The sequence below is a fragment of the Solanum dulcamara genome, chromosome 5, assembly GCF_947179165.1.
Source record: "Solanum dulcamara chromosome 5, daSolDulc1.2, whole genome shotgun sequence".
NCBI lineage: Eukaryota > Viridiplantae > Streptophyta > Magnoliopsida > Solanales > Solanaceae > Solanum > Solanum dulcamara.
Window position 1 is genome coordinate 67,757,401 of NC_077241.1, and position 17,668 is coordinate 67,775,068.

A 17,668-nucleotide genomic window follows, 5' to 3' on the forward strand; every position below is an offset into this window, starting at 1 on the left:
TAAACTTTAAATGTGAAAAGTCAGTTGAAAATAAGTTATAAATTGTTTTCTAAATTTTAAATATAATTTTAAGTTTGATTTAGAATTTTTATAATTAAACACTGACTTTTAAATAAAGTAAAAAAAAATATCTAAAAATATGAATAATTTTTCATGGTCAAATGAGTCCTAATATTTGGATTTCACTAGTATGCTACTGGGTGGAATCTTTGTCTGAATCCAAACAAGTGGAATCTAGCTACTTCACTTCACCAAATGTCAATAATTAGGAACCAAAGAAGTTAACTAAAGATTAGAGAATTGGTCAGCGAAGAAAAACAGCTACGAGCTTTTAAAAATACACAAATCAACCTTTGAATTGGTCTATTTTTAACTCTGTTCACACCAATTATAATTTAAAGATGTTACTCATATAAATGTGTTACTAATAGCATGTGAAATAATGAAAACTTTTTTTTTCTATTGCAACTTTGGCATAGTTTACGCAAAATAAAAATATGTATTTTTGATTTGGATTGCGGTTTAGCCTTTAGATTTAATCTTTACAAATTTTGGATTAATTTAAAATTTGGAATTAATTGTATTCGTGAACTCAAATTTTTTGCTATGGTCTTATATTTAATCAGACCCAATTATTCACTCGACCATATGAAAATGCCAAGTCCAATAGCCGATTTCAAGACCCCTATTAAGACATACTCAAAATTTAAATCAACTTTAGACCTATATGACTAAAGTTGAAATAAATCAAGGCCGTTTGAAGATAAATTTGACGAAATAGTCCGATGGACCTTTGTACTTGTATGAATTTGTATTCTAGACCCTTCTACTTAACCATTTACCAACTGAACTCTAAAACTCAATTAAAATGAACTTTTTAAACCCCTTTGACCATTGACCGAACTTGTGTGACATTTGTTATGCTGACTCAGTTATAGAGTGTGGTGTCACGTTTATAAAGGCGAGTGTAAGCAATAAATTTGGTTTAGAAAAAAATTACGTATTTTTTCCATTGAACCTTCGACGATGATTGGGTGTTTCGGTGAATTTTGGCAGTGTTAATGAAGATATCAAATGTTGAAGGAGAATTGGCCGTCATTGGTGATCATTTTTGGTGGTGGTTTCGCTCCGGTGGCTATGGGTCTTCCATGGTGGTCACGTGGTGGTTTGGGTGATGGATGATGAAGAGAATTTTTTTAAACGGAAAGAAATTAGTAATAGATAAAACAACTGAAAAATTCATATCTTGGTCTATGATAATGTATGAATAAAACATAGACAAAGAATCATATACATTTTTTTTAGATATATCACCATAAACCTCCATCAGCTTGTCAAAATCAAATTGAAGGCCTTAAGAATCTTGACCTTTGGAATATAAACATGTTGTAGGGAAAAGATGCTAGAAGTTGCTTTTTCAATTTTCCTACCAATTGATTTAGGGGTGAACTTGGCAACTAATTCCTTCGAGTCACAGAAACTTGCTTGGTTTCTTATGATCTCAACCATCTTTATATGGATCTGAAGACGCGTTGAGATCTATTTTTGATTATGTATGCTCTTCTTCTTCGAGGAAGACCCCAAAAATGCTCTCCATCTATTTTTGCAAAATTTTCCAATTTCTTATAATAAAGTGATGTCTCCTATACTTTCTCCAAATTTGCAGATTTGAATTTAGCCATTTTTTTGTGTGAAGAAAAATGAAGAAGAAAAGAATAAGGGGAATGACGATGGTTGGACCATTCCCACACAAATCATGCAATACATTAAAATTCCCCCCAAAGTCAATAACACCATTGACAAAATCCAAAGAGACTTCATCTGGAGCTCCAACAGAGAAAAAAAGAAGTTGCATTTAATCAATTGGGACACTATCACTGACTCTATAGATAAAGTTGGTTCGGAAATCCAAAGAAGTGAGATAAAAAACAGAACTTTCCATGCCAACTTAGCCTAGAGACTCTACCATAGCCCCAATAGTCTTTGGATCAAAGTCCTCCATTCAAGGCACTTAAGAAACAATCTGAATTGGAGGAAGTGCCTTAACTCTAGAACACGAAGCTGTATTCTGAATGGTTGGAAAGATAGTATAGGAGGGCATAGATGATCGGTTCATAATGATAAGAATGTCAACCTTATCTATGATAAATGGATCCCTAACCATGATACCATTAGGAATACTCTTAAGAGCCCCTTTAAATTAACAAAGGAGAATAGAACCTTAAAGTATGCAATAGCTGGAAGCATGGGGAGTGGGATATTTCTAGCCTATCCTTCCATCTCCCCGATAATGTTCTCAACAACTTGAAGTCCATTCACTTGCACCCTGAGTGGTTAGTCAGGGACAAGATAGGCTCGTATCTCAGCAGTGGGGAGAATTCACCACCAAAACAGTCTACAAGCATATTCACAATTCAACCACTAAAGGACCTAAATAAATCCATAGGAACTTAAACTGGATATGGAAAATCATTGGGCCAAGATAAAAACTTTCCTTTGGTTACTCCACCATAGTAGACTTCCCACCAATAACTACCTCCACAGAATTGGGATTTCCATTGACCCCAACTACACCTACTGCAACCCCGTGCCTGAAGATATTAACCATATCTTCTTCACTTGTCCTAATGCCTCCAAGTTTTGGGAAGAGGTGAATTCTAATACCACCTACCCTTGGACCCTCAGTATTCCTAATATCATATGTGACAATTGGGAATCCATCTAGAAGGATAGCAAGGGCAGATACTATAACAAAATCATAACCTAGAAAGCCCTGATTCGTTTTTGCTTCTGAAATATCTGGATTCAGAGAAATGAAAATGTTTTTAATAATAAAAAAAGATGATATTTTCTTCCCCAATGCCCTTAATCAAGCCATTGAGTACTATCATGTCATTAAGCAGAGAAAGTCCCAAATCCCTTTATCCACCTTCATTCAGGTTAAATGGAATCTTCCAGCACCTGGTCACTTCATGCTTAATACAGATGGTGCCACCATAAACTCTACTGACATGGGAGGGATAGGCGGTGTGGTTAGAAATCATACAGGCGACAGTTGCATAGGCTTCATGCAAAAGGTTTCCCACAACAACCCCATATTAGTGGAGCTGTAAGCTTTCCAAAAAGGCCTCACCATTGCAAACATAAAAAACCTCAGACCTCTTGAGATCAACATTGACTCTACAATGGTAATCAGAATTCTAAATGATGGTAACCCATTGTATACTAATGTTATATATATTTGAGTGAGGCCATTGATTCAAAAGCTGAGAGTGCACTAGTGGCACACATATTCAAAGAACAGAAAAAGGTAGTGGTTAGCCTGAGCAAGAAAGGAGCAAGGTCTAGTGAGTTGGAAGAAGAAGAGTTGTTGATAGTTCCTCCTTTGTTTGCGAAAAAGCATATATGGACAGACATTGTAGGAACTTCTTTTTGTAGGAAAACTTGTTTAAAAGACAATATTTCGGATTGCCAACTTTTAGGCCAACTTTGTAGCAACTACACTATTATGGGAGCAACTACACTATATATATATATATATGCTTTCGGATTAAAAAAATAATTTTATTTTTTTAAAATAGAAAACTTATTATTTTTGCCTTTTATTTAACATTTTTAGTTAATAATTTGAAAATAGTTATGAAGATATTATGACATGACATTAATATATGTGACGTGGATATGACATGTCATTTATGTAAGGGAGAGTAAGCTATACACATGGTTGAAGGGATTTAAAAGTCTCATTTTAATTGAGTTTAAGAGTTCAGTTGGCAAATAGTTTAGTAAAAGAGTCTACAATACAAACTCTTACAAGTACAAGGGTTCATCAAACCATTTCGCCTATAAATTTTAGACAAACAGATCTAAAAATTATACTTGTTAACGCCAAACTTCTCACAATTTGAAAGCAAACAAATTTCAAAAAATTTGGTCGATAGCCTTAAAACTTCAAATTCATATGTCTAACTTCAAATAAAAATAGGTGTGTGAGTTTTGTGTCTTCTTGAAGTGATATGGAACTCGATTTGCCCCTAAACACGTTTGAACTTAATCCTAGCTAGTATTTACTTTTATCCAACTCTATGGAGTTCTTTTCCTGTGAACCATATCAACCTTTTAACTCTATGAGTTAGAGTTAAATTTTGTTATAAATTTGCTGTCAATATAAATACTTTTCCGTGGAACAATATATTTTTGCATCATCCATTTGACATTATTAGAGTACGTTACTACTTTTCATTCTAGTGATAGAGATTTTAGTCCCTCCATATTTTGCAAGCACAACTAGTTTTCCACAATTTCCAACAAATTATAATAACAAAAGTTTTAACAATTAAAGAATGCAACTTGTTGATATTAATGAAATAAATGTGATAATTACATTTATGATAGTTATGCAATTATAATAATTAGGAAAATAAATAATTGTCATCTTAATGGGATCGAAGGAATTATTATAATTTTGTTGGCACAGAAAATCTATTATTGTAGTCCTATTTGGAAAAGAAAGGCTAACTTACACTATAAATTGTGAAAATTAAATAAAGAGAAGAGGGAGGAAATTTCTCCCCAAAGTGCATTTCTTCTTCATTTTCGTATATTTACTTAACATGGTATCAAGCTTATATAATCTTGGTAGAGGATCAAATAACTTTTTATGTCGGTGAGGGTAATAACTAATTAACGGATTATATGTGTCAATTTGGGATGATGTTGACCGATAATGATGGTTGTGGATAGTATCTTACGGTATATATATACTGGTCGATAATAGTGATTAACTGCAGTTATTAGTGATGGCGGTTATTAATTAATAGTGTAATGATACTAATAGCTAATGACAGTGATAAATGATGATGGTGGTTAGTGATACATACGGTTGACTAGTGTAGTGATCAATAGATGTAATAATTGTTGGTGGTGATGATTGCAAATGATAACTAATGGTGATGGCGATTGATTTTGATGATTAACGATAGTAGTGATTGTGGATGGTAGGTGGTGGTGAATGATGATGGTGGTTAGTGTGGCTGAAGTGGTTGATTGTGGGTAGTGGGTGAAAGTAGATAGAGTAGCAGTGAACTTCCATCTTTGTAGAAATTCTTAAATGGACATATTAATGATGTTAATACTTTGTTATAAATCTTAATCATTTAAACCAATTAAGTGATTGTAGAATAAGAAAAAAAAATAGATTGACTAAAATCTAAATAATATATTAAGATTAAGACATTTATTAAGTTCAAACAAATGAGACCTCAGTTAATACTGGGTATAAGTTTTTTACCCTACTTCTAGTATCTACTAAGGACTTGAATGGGATCGTTTGCACTTTTCCCTATTTTGTATTGTCCTTTTAAGACAAATATTTATTTTGCAATTCATAAATTTATATTTTGCATTATAATATTCTATACGATATATTTCATGCCCTTCAATAATTTATGCCTCACGAGAGATAATTTAATTTTTAAGTATAAAAATTAAGATTAATCTATTTAAAAAATAAAAATAAAGAACATCTTATTTGAAAGACCAATAGTGTAATTAAATGAGATTGAAGTGGATTTTTGTGGCCACCAAACTATCTCATTGTAAACGAATGAAGGATCATGAAGACTATAGACTTTTCTCCATATGTACTAGTCAAGTTGCATGTTGTTGTGTGACTTTTCCGGAATTGTCCATGTTTGATCCACTCACAATTTATATTATGATAAAATAAAACTTAATTTAAACATGCAAGGACCATAGTCTATAGATAGCAGTACAAATTTGTACTTAATTTTTCTTACAGTATTCTAAGTACGTGTATTTATATATATAAATAATTTACTTTCAATGTTGTAAATAAAAGAATGAAGCAATAAGAGTTACAAAATGTCATCTCTATGGAAGACATATTAACAGCAAAAAATTAAAATACTGCATGATCTCATTTTCTTCACCTTCTACAGACTAATGTAGTCAATCTTATGATAAGAGCATGCACAATTTTGAGCACCAATATCATCTGCAACACAAGGAGGCTCCGTTTTTCCGTCTTGGTACCATAATTTTCTTTGTTGCACTAGTTCACTGATGAAATTGTCAAGCATTTCTCGTGTGATGCCTGGCATAACAATAACATGTGCCATATCTTTGACGCATGAAAGTTGCCAACGACGGACAAATTCATGATCACGAGGCCTTTCAAGTACAACTATGATGCTAAGTTCATTTACCATTACACTTATCCCTGCTTGTTGAAGACGATCTTTTAAATATTTGGCATTTTCGAGGCATCTTTTAACATCTTTTTGTAGGCCAATTTTACCTTTGGCACTCAAACTATACCATAGGAAAATTGGAGTTAAACCATTACGGCTACCAGAAATAGTGGCATCCACAGAAGCAATGTATTCCACATTTGTTGAGAGATTATTGATGTAGCTTTTTCTTGTTATTTGAACACCACAAGGCATTGGACATCCCAAAAACTTGTGACCAGAAATTGTGACACTTCCAATTGGCTTTTTGAAACTAATCATCTGTTCAAATTGCATAAAGAATTATTAGAATGTCTCTCTCAAAATTACTCAAAAGTTTGTAAGAAGTAGGAAGATAAACTCACATTATTTATGAAAGGGACCATAAGACCACATAGTGCTGCATCGCAGTGGATGTAAAACATATCTTGTGAATAACCACAATCTTTGAGTGTTTCAAGAATAACATCAAGGTCATCAATAGCTCCTTTGAAGGTAGTTCCTATAGTTAAAAGAACCATCAAGGATAACGTTGTAAGATGACTAAGTCCATAAAAGAAAAATGAAGAAAAATGATAGAGGTTGGAGTAGGTATAACATACCAATTGTGACATTTATAATTGCTGGTTTGTCCTTGTTTTGAAGTAACTTTGCTCTTAAATCTGAATAATCCATCTCTCCATTTACGGATGTGTTGATTGTTTCCGAATCCATTCTATACATTCTTGCAGCTTTGAAGACTGAATAGTGAGAGTCTTTTGACGCATATAATATTCCTTCAGGAAGTAACTCTCTCCTACATAAATAATAATAAGAAATTTAAGAGAACTGAAACAATAAAAGTTATTACATTATATATATACTTGTGTCAATATATCAACTTACCCTAACAAAATACCATGTAGATTGCCTTCAGTACCACCATTGGTAACATAACCCCAATATTGATCCTTTTCAATTTCCCACAGTTGTGCAAACCAATCCAAAACTGCCACTTCGAAGTCTTTTGAATGGAAATCGACAGTGTTTTGAAGGAAAGGATCACCACAATTGTTTAGGTGAAACTGCAAAAGTGGTGCTAAAGTTGCATAGTGATCATAGCATATGTTCACCGGGTAACCTAATAAGAATAAGAAGAAAAAGTTGATTTAGTCGTCTTATTTAGTGGGTTTAGTGGGAAAGAGAATTAATATGAATACTAAAATATATTTATACCTAAATGAAAATTGACTCTTTGGGTAAGTGTGTCTAAATAATTGACCAAGATAGTGTCCAAAGAGGGACCATCATTCTTCAAGGCAGGCTCCATCACCTCAAGTTGTAAATTCTTCCTTGGCCCTTCCCCTGGGGGTGCCACCTTCTGTTTCTTGTTTTCCCCATTCGGAAACAATCTTCGCCGCGCTAAACTTCTCGGTGTTATCGCTGATGGCTCAAAATCCTGTCAAGTATCATAATCCAATATAAGATATAATTAAGTAAATAAAAATATATTTTTTCTAACATGCAAATAGTGTTACTAACATGACGACTACCTACCATTTCAAGTGAGAGACTACCCATTCTCGTGAAACACAAATTTATAGCAAGTTGTTTTTTGTTTGGTAATGTATTAGAATGGAGAAGCAATTGCTGACTGAATTATGTGTTCATATGTATGGGGTACTTATATATATAGGTCTAAAAGATGAAGGTTTTGTGCACCAACTACCCTGGTCCTTTTTCCTCTATTTCCTGTTAGTTTCCTCAATTGTACCACTTGCTTTAATTTTTTGTAAATTAAAGCTCCATTAAGTTTATTAATTATTGCAAATGAACTTTTCCGTCTTGACCACATGTTTTACTGCTCAACTTTATCAGCCAATATTAATCTATTAGCAATGGGTAGGTGAGGCTAATGAGAAGCCAAATCCAATTAAACTTGTGCTAATATTGGTGCCAAAACTCGAGTCATGTATAAACAATTTATTAATCTTTATTAATAGAATTATGCCGCGTTTGGTAGCAGCCCTTATTCAACTACAACCACTAAAATGTTTATGTACTAATTTGATAGACAGGTCCGTAAGCTTAGGACCAAGGAGATAGCTTTAGTGAAGGTATAGTGGAAGCACCGCTCAGTCGGAGAGGCACTTGGGAGTCGGAGGACGACATGCGGTTCCGATATCCACAGCTTTTCGAGACTTCAGATATTTTCTTTTACTTTATGTTCGAGGACGAACATGGTTTTAGTGGTGGATGATATAATGATCCTGAAGATCATTTTTGAAAATTTTCATAAAAAGACCATTTTACCCCTTCCGGTAGCTTCCCCGATCATATTTGGTTGATATCTTATGTAGGTTCCGTGATTTTCTTGAAAAGTTGAGATTTTTGGTAAACTTTGAGTTTTAGAGGTTTAGAATGACTCGAAAGTGATATTTAAGGTCATTCGGAGTTTTGAGTCTCGGAACGAAATTCTGTTGATTCCATCAGTTTAGAAATGTTGAAAATGGAGTAGGAGAATTGACAGAATCATATTCGGGGTCATATCGTGGATTTGAGGGGTTGAGTTGAAAATACTTGAGTTTTTGGCCATAGGTTTGACTTTGGTCAACATTTGGGGATCGGATGCTCGGAATTGAATTCCGATCACTTTGTTAGATTCGGAGGGTGATTTTAGGCCTAAGGAGAGTTCCTGTGTATTTTTCAGAAGCTCCGACGGAGTTTTGGCCATTTGAAGCGTAAAGTTGGTTTAGTTGCGACCTTTTGGTTTACGGGTCAAGGAAGCCTTGAAATCGAATTTCAATGGTTCCGTTGAGTCTGAAACGTCAAGTTTAGTAGGGTTGCATATATGGCTTGTGCGTACGGAATCCCAAATGAATTTTGAGGATCAATTTGGAACTTTGAAACTTGGTAAAAATTGGAACTTCAGCTCTGTTCTGGTGTAGACTTCGCGATCGCGAGGGGAGGTCGCGATCATGATGCTCTCTTAAGCGAGCCCCTCTTCAGGAAAGCGAAGGTCAGAGAGATGAAGGATGTCGCAAAAATGACAGAAAGGCTCGCTTTAGCGAGGAGGCGGGGGTGGCGAAAGCGACTAAATGATCGCGAAATCGAGGTCCGCTTAAGCGAATCCCGAGTCGCTTAAGCGACATCTGAGAGAGGTTTTGGCCGGGGTTTATGCTATTTTCTCCATTTTTGAACTTTGGAGCTCGATAGGGGCGATTTAGAGAGGGATTTCTCGTGGGATTTCATTGAGTAAGTTATTTTGACCCTACTTTGTCATATCTCAATGATTAATTGATGATTTTCACATGAATCTGGAGATTTCAATGGGTGAAAATGACCCTTTTTCAAGAACTTGAGAAAAATCTTTAATAATTATTTGTGACTTGATTTGGGGTGGATTTTTTAAACGGATTTCACTAATGAGTTCCTAAGACTAAAAGGAACGATTTCATCCAAAAATTCTTGGATTTAAACCCCTACTTTTCAAAGTCGTATTTTGAGCTTTTGATCCTTTTTTCGCCAAATTTTGCATTTTTGGTATCATTGGGTTTGATTTCTGATTGTGAAACAATACTTGAATAGATTGTGGCGATTCGAATTATAATCGTAAGGGACAGGCTCACGTGGATTGATTGATCGCGTCTTGGTTAAGACAAGTGGACTCTTAAAATTCTGTGGATCTCTTAGAATTCTCGAATATCCCATTTTGTATGTGTTGGAGCGTAATGGAGATAAGGTTACGTGTTTAATTATGATATGAACTAATCCAAAGTGAATAGATGAGGTTAATAAAAAAAGATGTGTGATATTGTTGAGTATTGAATATTACATGCCGTAATCTAGATATCTATGTGTAGTTGATGAAATACTTGATAGTTTAATTGTGATTGTGGTTTGTCTGAATTGATTATTCCTCATTACGTGAATGGGCATGCTATTTGTATTGGTTCTGGAACACTGTGATGAGAGGTATATGATTGTGAGACCGAGGTCTTTTTCGGTCAGGGATATAATATGACCGAGGTCATTTTCGGTGAGAGATTGATAGGTCGAGGTCATTCCCGACGGGATTATATTGTCGAGGTCATTTCCAGTGGGATTAGTTTGCCGAGGTCATTTCTGACAGGATTATTACATTTCTGGCAAGGTTGTGGGACCAAGGTCATTTCTGGCTAGAGATTATGAGATCGAGATCATTTCCGATCAGAATTTATTATGCTGAGGTCTTTGCCGGCAATTGCACATATGCATGATCATTAAGTGTGCATATACATATTCTGCATGTGTGACAGTGTGGATGCTTATTTGTGACTTGTGATTATTGGTACGATATATCTTGTGATATTGAGTTGAGATCTTAAACTTGTTGAACTGTGTAGTATGAACTGTTAGGTTGGGCTGGTTTTCTGTGCACGTTGTAGTCTGGAGGTTTGGTTGGGTTGGAGAAGGAGTTTGTGAATCCTATTAGATTTATTTAGTTTTTAGTTAGCTTGCTGGGTACCGTGTTGTTTGGTAATCATTCTTGCTTCTACACTTGTGTAGGTTTTGAGTCCGGACTTTGATCACTGTCTCTTTTGATCATTCGAGGCTTCTGGGAGTTTGAGAGAGGTAGCTATTAATATCCAACAGACTCTCGCCCTTCCTGTCTCTTTATGCTTGACTCTGTTTGAGAGTTGACGACATATTAAGACTAGTACTTTTATTTCCGTCTTGTTATTTTAGTGGCTTGTACATGTGACAATCAATCTTCAGGGGTATTTAAGTTGAAAGACTTTCGTTTTTGTTTATTATTTACTTATTTAGACTGTTTCCACTTTACTTTTTCGTTAATGTTGGGTTTTAGACTGATTTGTCCGGTGGGGAAGGACATGTGTCATCACACCCGAATTCGGATCGTGACAATTTGATTATATTTCTACCTTTTTATCTATATCTATATATAAGAGAGGCATATTAATTATGTATAATTACTACATCTACTTCTCACGCCAAAAAATATGATATTTTGTATATACAACTATGTACTACATTATATTTATTCTCAAGAACAAAATGACTTGACATAATTCAATTATTTTTATTCTATTTTTTAAAAGAAAATTTGCTCATTCATTATTCAACGTTATTAACGTTTGCTCGATTACTAAATTGTTTACTTCACAAGATTTATTTGCTCCATACGTAGGCCCACTACATACAATGCAAAAGGGGAAAAAAATATGATATGAAAAGGTAAATCAAAAAAGAAAAAAGAAGATAAGTATAATAGCATATATATGCATTTTAAAAAACCCAATTGAGATAAGAGGAAGATACTGTTTATTGTTCAAAATTAGAGGATGGATTTAATTTTTACAGTAAAATCAATAGACGAGTTTTTTTTAACTCACTCGAAAGATTCCACACTTTTTTTTGATGACTTAAACTCATGTTCTTAGGATTATAATAGACTAGATTGATTTTTAACCAGTAGAAAAATAGTAGTAGTAGCAAGAAAATTCCCCTGTGTACCAATATTTAGCTTTCATTTGGAATCCAAACAAGTGGAATCTACTTCACTCTATGAATCACCAAACATGCAGCTCCAAATGTCAATAATTGAGAAAAAAGAAAACCAATTAAACGTTAATTATATATTATAGAATTGGTCAGCGGAGAAAAATCGCCGGAACTTTTCAAAGGCACGACGAGTCAACCGTTGAATTAGTCCTTCTTTTAATTTATTTTTTTATACTCTGTTCTCACCAATTATGATTTAAAGATGCTACTCATAAGAAGTTGAATAATGATTATTTTTTTCCATCGCATCTTTTGCCTAATTTAGGCAAATTTGAAATTTGATTTTTTAATTTGTATGACGATTTAGCTTTCAGATTTAATTTTAAAATAAGTTCAATTTTATATTTGGGACTTATATTGAATTATCCAATTTTTTTATATTGACCTTATATTTAGCCAGAACAATTAAGCGCTAGATCATCTGAAAAATGCCAAGTCTAGTAGTTGATTTTTAAGAACCTTATTTAAACTGTGACTAAAATTTATAATTCTTGTAAGTCTAGTCATTTCAAAATTAACTCTAAACCTATAGGACTAATGTTGAAAAAGGCAAAGTCTGAAGTTACAAACGTCTGACGTGCGGATTTGAAGTTATGCTTGTTAAAACAAAACTTTAGACAATTTAAAAGCAAGCAGCCCTGGTTCGAGCAATGAGTATATAGAAAATTTGATTCGGAGCGTCATCCTCAAATAGACTCTGTAGTGAATGATTCAAATTTAGTTGAAATTTCAATACGAATATCGAATATCGATTGAGAAATAAAAAAACAAGCAACCTATAAACTTTTTACTTGACAGTCCTAAATTGAAAATGTATATATCTAACGTATGAACTACGAAACTTAACGTTAGAAGAAATGTGTATGCATTTTTGTCTTCTTGAAGTGACGTGGAACTTAATTTGCCAAGAAACATGGTGAAGTCTCATCCTATTATAGACGAACATTTGCTTCATACAATTGGAGTTACTAAACTTCAAAAGATCAGATGAGTATTACAAGGTCCAAGTATGCTAGAATCACAACAAAGCACTTAAAATTTGTACAAGAAAATATATTGGGTTGCGGGTATATATGAGCCCGTTTGGATGAGCTTAAAAAAATAATTTTTATGTATGAAATGCTTTTAGAACTTTGAAGTGCTGAAAGGTATTTTTATAAATAAGCAGTTGAGTATTTGGATAAAAGTGCTTATGCCGAAGAAATGAGGAAAATGACATGAATTTTAGGGTTAAAAGAATAAAAAGGGTAGTTTGGGAATTTAGTTAAAATATAAGGGATATAAAAATAATTTCTATGGTCAAAGAAAATGGCTTTAAGCACTTAGAAAAAACAAGTTAGGAATCCTAACTTTTTATTTTTGGCTGACTTTAAGAACTTTATCGCTTAAAGTTAACATTAGGCAAACACCACAATAAGCTAAAAAGGCTTATAAGTTGGTTTGACCAACTTATAAGCCCATCCAAACTGGGCTCTATATTATTTATTAGTAAACTTTACCTAAATCCCATAATGAAAAAGTCTAATTACTATACATCCCTCATTGTATCAAAATTACCCGATATCCCCTTTTTTCAACTTTTCTGATACATTAGTGATGTATCTGATACATCAATTATCTAATGAGTAATTAATGAAGATCATCTATTTATGGATAGTATCTTAATATAAGGGATGATTGGTTCTTTAAATCAATTACTGATCTAATTAATGAGATTAATTTGGTTAAAAAAATAACGATTGTATACTTGAAGATTCAAGCCAAAAAACAGAGCATAAATTCAAACCAACTTCGATTTCAATTTTTTTCAATTTTGGTGATACATAAGTTATGTATCTGATACATCAATTGTTAAAAAAAGCAATTGTTATGTCCATGAAGATTCAAGCCAAAAAACAGAGTGTCGTCTTGAATGGAAAAAATAGAGCATCAATTCATACCGAAGTTGATTTCAATTATTTTTTCACTTTTGCTGATACATAAGTTATGTATCTGATACATAACTTTAGTTATAGAATAGTTAATGCACATCAGGTATTTATGGATAGAAGATTGAGATAAGGTATGATTGGCTCTTTATATCAATTACTGATCTAATTAATGAGATTAATTGGTTAAAGAAGGCGACAGTTATGTACATGAATTTTGAAGCCAAAAGTCAGAGCATCGACTCCAATTAAAACAACAGAGCATCAATTCAAAGCAAACTTCGCGTTTCATCAATTAATCGATATGAATATCCCGATACTACTGAAACATTCTGGAGTTTGGCAATCCGATATTACTTATGAATAATACAAAAGTGATGGAATCGTTGTCGGTGATAATGTATCTTACTCAAATCTAAAAGAAGCAATCGCTGCTGAATTGAGTGTGGATGAATAGAGAAAAATATTGAAATCCGATACATAGTTGAAGGTAACTCGTCGCCAATTTATATTCGTAATGATATGGGTGTTAATCTTTACATAGAGTTGAAGAAGAAAGAGCCTGGTTTCGTAAATTATCCCCTCTGCATATCAAGCTCTAATATAAAAAGATGTGAGATAAAATCATTCGACAGTACATCTGGAGCAATCGTTTGTGCCGAATCAAAAGCGAATGAGTCCCACATTTTTGGTTTAGAAGAATCTGGTAATGTCGCAAATTGTTATATAGCAGAATTGGATTTGACAAACTACATAGCTGATACAAATGGTGCGGAAGTGAAGGAGAATCAATTCTATAAGGATAAAACAACTCTAGTTGATGTAATGGCCAAATACAAAATCAATAATGAATTTAATTTCAAGGTTAAAAGATCCGACAGTAAAAGGTATGCGCATATTCTGCATTTGGAAATTTTGATGTTGGATATTATCCAACAGTATGTATCAGATACATATGAATGTGTGTATCTAATACATTCTTAAAAAAAATTATTTTTTCCTGTCATGATACATCAAAACTCCATTCTGTAACTCAGTTAAAAAATTGTAATAATGCTGTCAGTATGTATCAGATTCATATGACTCTATGTATCAGATGCTTTTTTTTCCATAATACATACAAAGAAGAATGTATCAAGTACATACGTTGACACACTTCCTATCAGTATGTCACTTTATTTGTTGATATTATATATGAAAAAATATTGGTATGATACATGTCATTTTTTTTATACAAATGCAGTTATGTGTTAGTATGCCTTTCAGACGGCTGTTGTTGGAGAATGAAAGCTTCATGTTGGAAAAAATCTGATATATTCAAAGTTAGATATTTTAATAGTGAACATTCATGTGCACTGAGAGATAGAATTTTCAACAAAGTTCATGCTACAAAGGCTTTTGTTAGTGCATTCACAGCACCTAAATTGGTTAATCATAAGAGAATTCTCACCCCTAATGATATACGAGAGGATATTAAATCAGCGTATGGAATTGATATTACCTATCAATAGGCATGACGTTCAAAAGAGCATGCTTTGGAGATGTTAAGGGGAAAACCTACTGATGGATATAGACAACTGCCTGTATACATACATATTCTAAAAACCGTATATCCAAATTCGTACATAAGTATGCACAAGTCATCAACTGATGAGTTCATGTATTTGTTCATAGCGTTAAGGCCCTTGATGAGGGGGTTTCAGTTTTGTCGACCAGTAGTTGTTGTTGACGGTGCGCATCTTGATGGACCTTATAAAGGGACGTTTGTATCAGCTAGCACACTTGATGGGGCAGGTATTACTTTCTTATACTGTTTCTTATTGAATAATAGTGTGTCATCTCATTTTTCACGTTTGTTGTGATTCTGATGAATTCTAATAACTATTGTATCGCTATTATTGATTTATTAAGTTGCATATTGTCGTTGGCGTATGGTATTGTTGATACGGAAAATGATGCATCATGGACGTGGTTTTTTCAGAATTTCAAGAATGCATTTGGTGAGAGGGACAATATGTGTGTTGTATCAGATAGGAACGAAAGCATAATCAAGAGTGTAAGCATGGTATTTCCCAATGTTCCTCATTTTGCATGCATATGGCATATATGGAAAAATGTGTGTACTAAATATAGAAGGAGCAAAGCTGTACTAAGTGACATCTTCTATTCAATGGCCAAGGCATACCAAAAAAATGAAGTCGATAAATTAATGGCCAAAGTTGAAAGAATCGATCAACGGGTGACACAATATTTAAAAAATGCAGGATACGAAAAGTGGTCAAGGGTTCATGCCACTGTCAACAGGGGTAGAATGATGACTTCTAACATCGCAGAATGTATCAATGGATGTCTTGTTGAAGCACGAGAGCTGCCTATAATTAACTTTTTGGAGCAAATGAGAATGTAATTTGATTCTTGGAACTGCAAAAATAGGGAAATAGCATCTTATACAAAACATACTTTGGGTAGAAAATTCGAAGATATCCTAGTTTCAAACACGATCAAGTGTTCGAGAATGAAGGTACACGATACATACTTTCTGATACATATATACTGATATATCAGTTCTGGTACACGATACATACTTTCTGATACATATATACTGATACATCAGTTCTGGTACACGATACATACTTTCTGATACATATATACCGATACATCAGTTCTGGTACACGATACATACTTTCTGATACATATATGTACTGATACATCAGTTCTGGTACACGATATATCATTTCTGTAATTGATACATACTTTCTGATACATATATGTGAAATTTATTTCTTGGTGGCTGATGATTCATCAGTTATGTATAACATGTGCTAATTAAATAATGAAATATCAATTATGATACATAAGTTCTACATTTGATACATAAGTTCTGATACATATATGTAAAGATTATTTTCCTTCAGGCTGTTGATTAATCAGTTATGCATAACATGTTCTAAATATATACTGATACATCAGTGTAGATACATTAGTTGTGTAGATGATACATAAGTACTAATAGATATATGTGAAGTTTATTTATATCCGTTTGTTGCTTCGTCATTCAGGTATAGCCTGTGCTCATTATACACTGATATATCAATTCGGATACATCAAATATGTAGTTGATACATAAGTACTGACACATATAAACATAACATGTTTTAAATATATACTGATACATCAGTTCTGATACATCATTTCTGTAATTGATACATACTTTCTGACACATATATGTGAAATTTATTTCTTGCTGGCTGTTGATTCATCTGTTATGTATATCCTGTGATAATTATTACCCTTTTACATCAGTTCTGATACATAGTTGTGTATGTGAAGAAGGAGTACTGATACATATATTTGAAATATAATTCCTGCAGGTTGTTGCTTCATTAGACTATCTTTATTCTGTTTACGAATTAGGTATAAGATACATTGTGTGTCTAGAGAGAAAAACATGCACTTGTGGTAGATTTCAACTAGATGAGATACCATGTCCACATGCAATTGCAGTGTTGAAGAGCAAGAACATTACTGACCTGCACCCATACTGTTCTGATTACTACAAACCAGAGGCGTTGGCAAATACTTACGAATTACCAATGGTTCCAATGCCAGATAAGAAAGACTGGACTGGTCCGAAGGAAATTTTAGAAAAATTTGTCTTGCCGCCAATATACAAAAGGATGCCAGGAAGACCAAAGAAAGGGAGAAAAAAGTTTGCTAGTGAGAAGATAACAAGTAGCACAAATTCTTGTGGACGTTGTGGCCACGAAGGCCACAACAAAAAGACTTGTAATTTCATTCCTAAATAGATATGATGTTTGTGGTATCTCGGTATACATTCTATTTGAATCATATAATAACATTTATTTTTATATTTTATATTTGAGTTTGACACGTGACATAAATATAAAAATCTTTTTTCAGTTGATATGTATCAAGATTAGTACA

At 33.4% G+C, this 17,668-nt stretch overlaps 2 protein-coding genes across 2 annotated transcripts; one reads left to right on the forward strand and one right to left on the reverse strand.

Annotated features, from left to right (window-relative positions):
• Positions 1-5,817: 5,817 nt before the first annotated feature.
• Positions 5,818-7,876, reverse strand: LOC129889446 (histidine decarboxylase-like). Its single transcript, XM_055964742.1, has 6 exons — positions 7,788-7,876; positions 7,467-7,689; positions 7,137-7,371; positions 6,854-7,047; positions 6,617-6,753; positions 5,818-6,533 (listed from the first exon to the last, which is right to left on the reverse strand). Exons 1-6 carry the CDS (start codon positions 7,809-7,811, stop codon positions 5,955-5,957), a joined length of 1,392 nt encoding a protein of 463 aa, XP_055820717.1. The 5' UTR covers positions 7,812-7,876; the 3' UTR covers positions 5,818-5,954.
• Positions 7,877-14,245: 6,369 nt separating this feature from the next.
• On the forward strand, positions 14,246-17,529 carry LOC129890692 (uncharacterized). The gene is made up of 2 exons (XM_055966192.1): positions 14,246-14,545; positions 17,095-17,529. The coding sequence occupies exons 1-2, from the start codon at positions 14,246-14,248 to the stop codon at positions 17,527-17,529; spliced, it is 735 nt and encodes a 244-aa protein (XP_055822167.1).
• Positions 17,530-17,668: the final 139 nt, after the last annotated feature.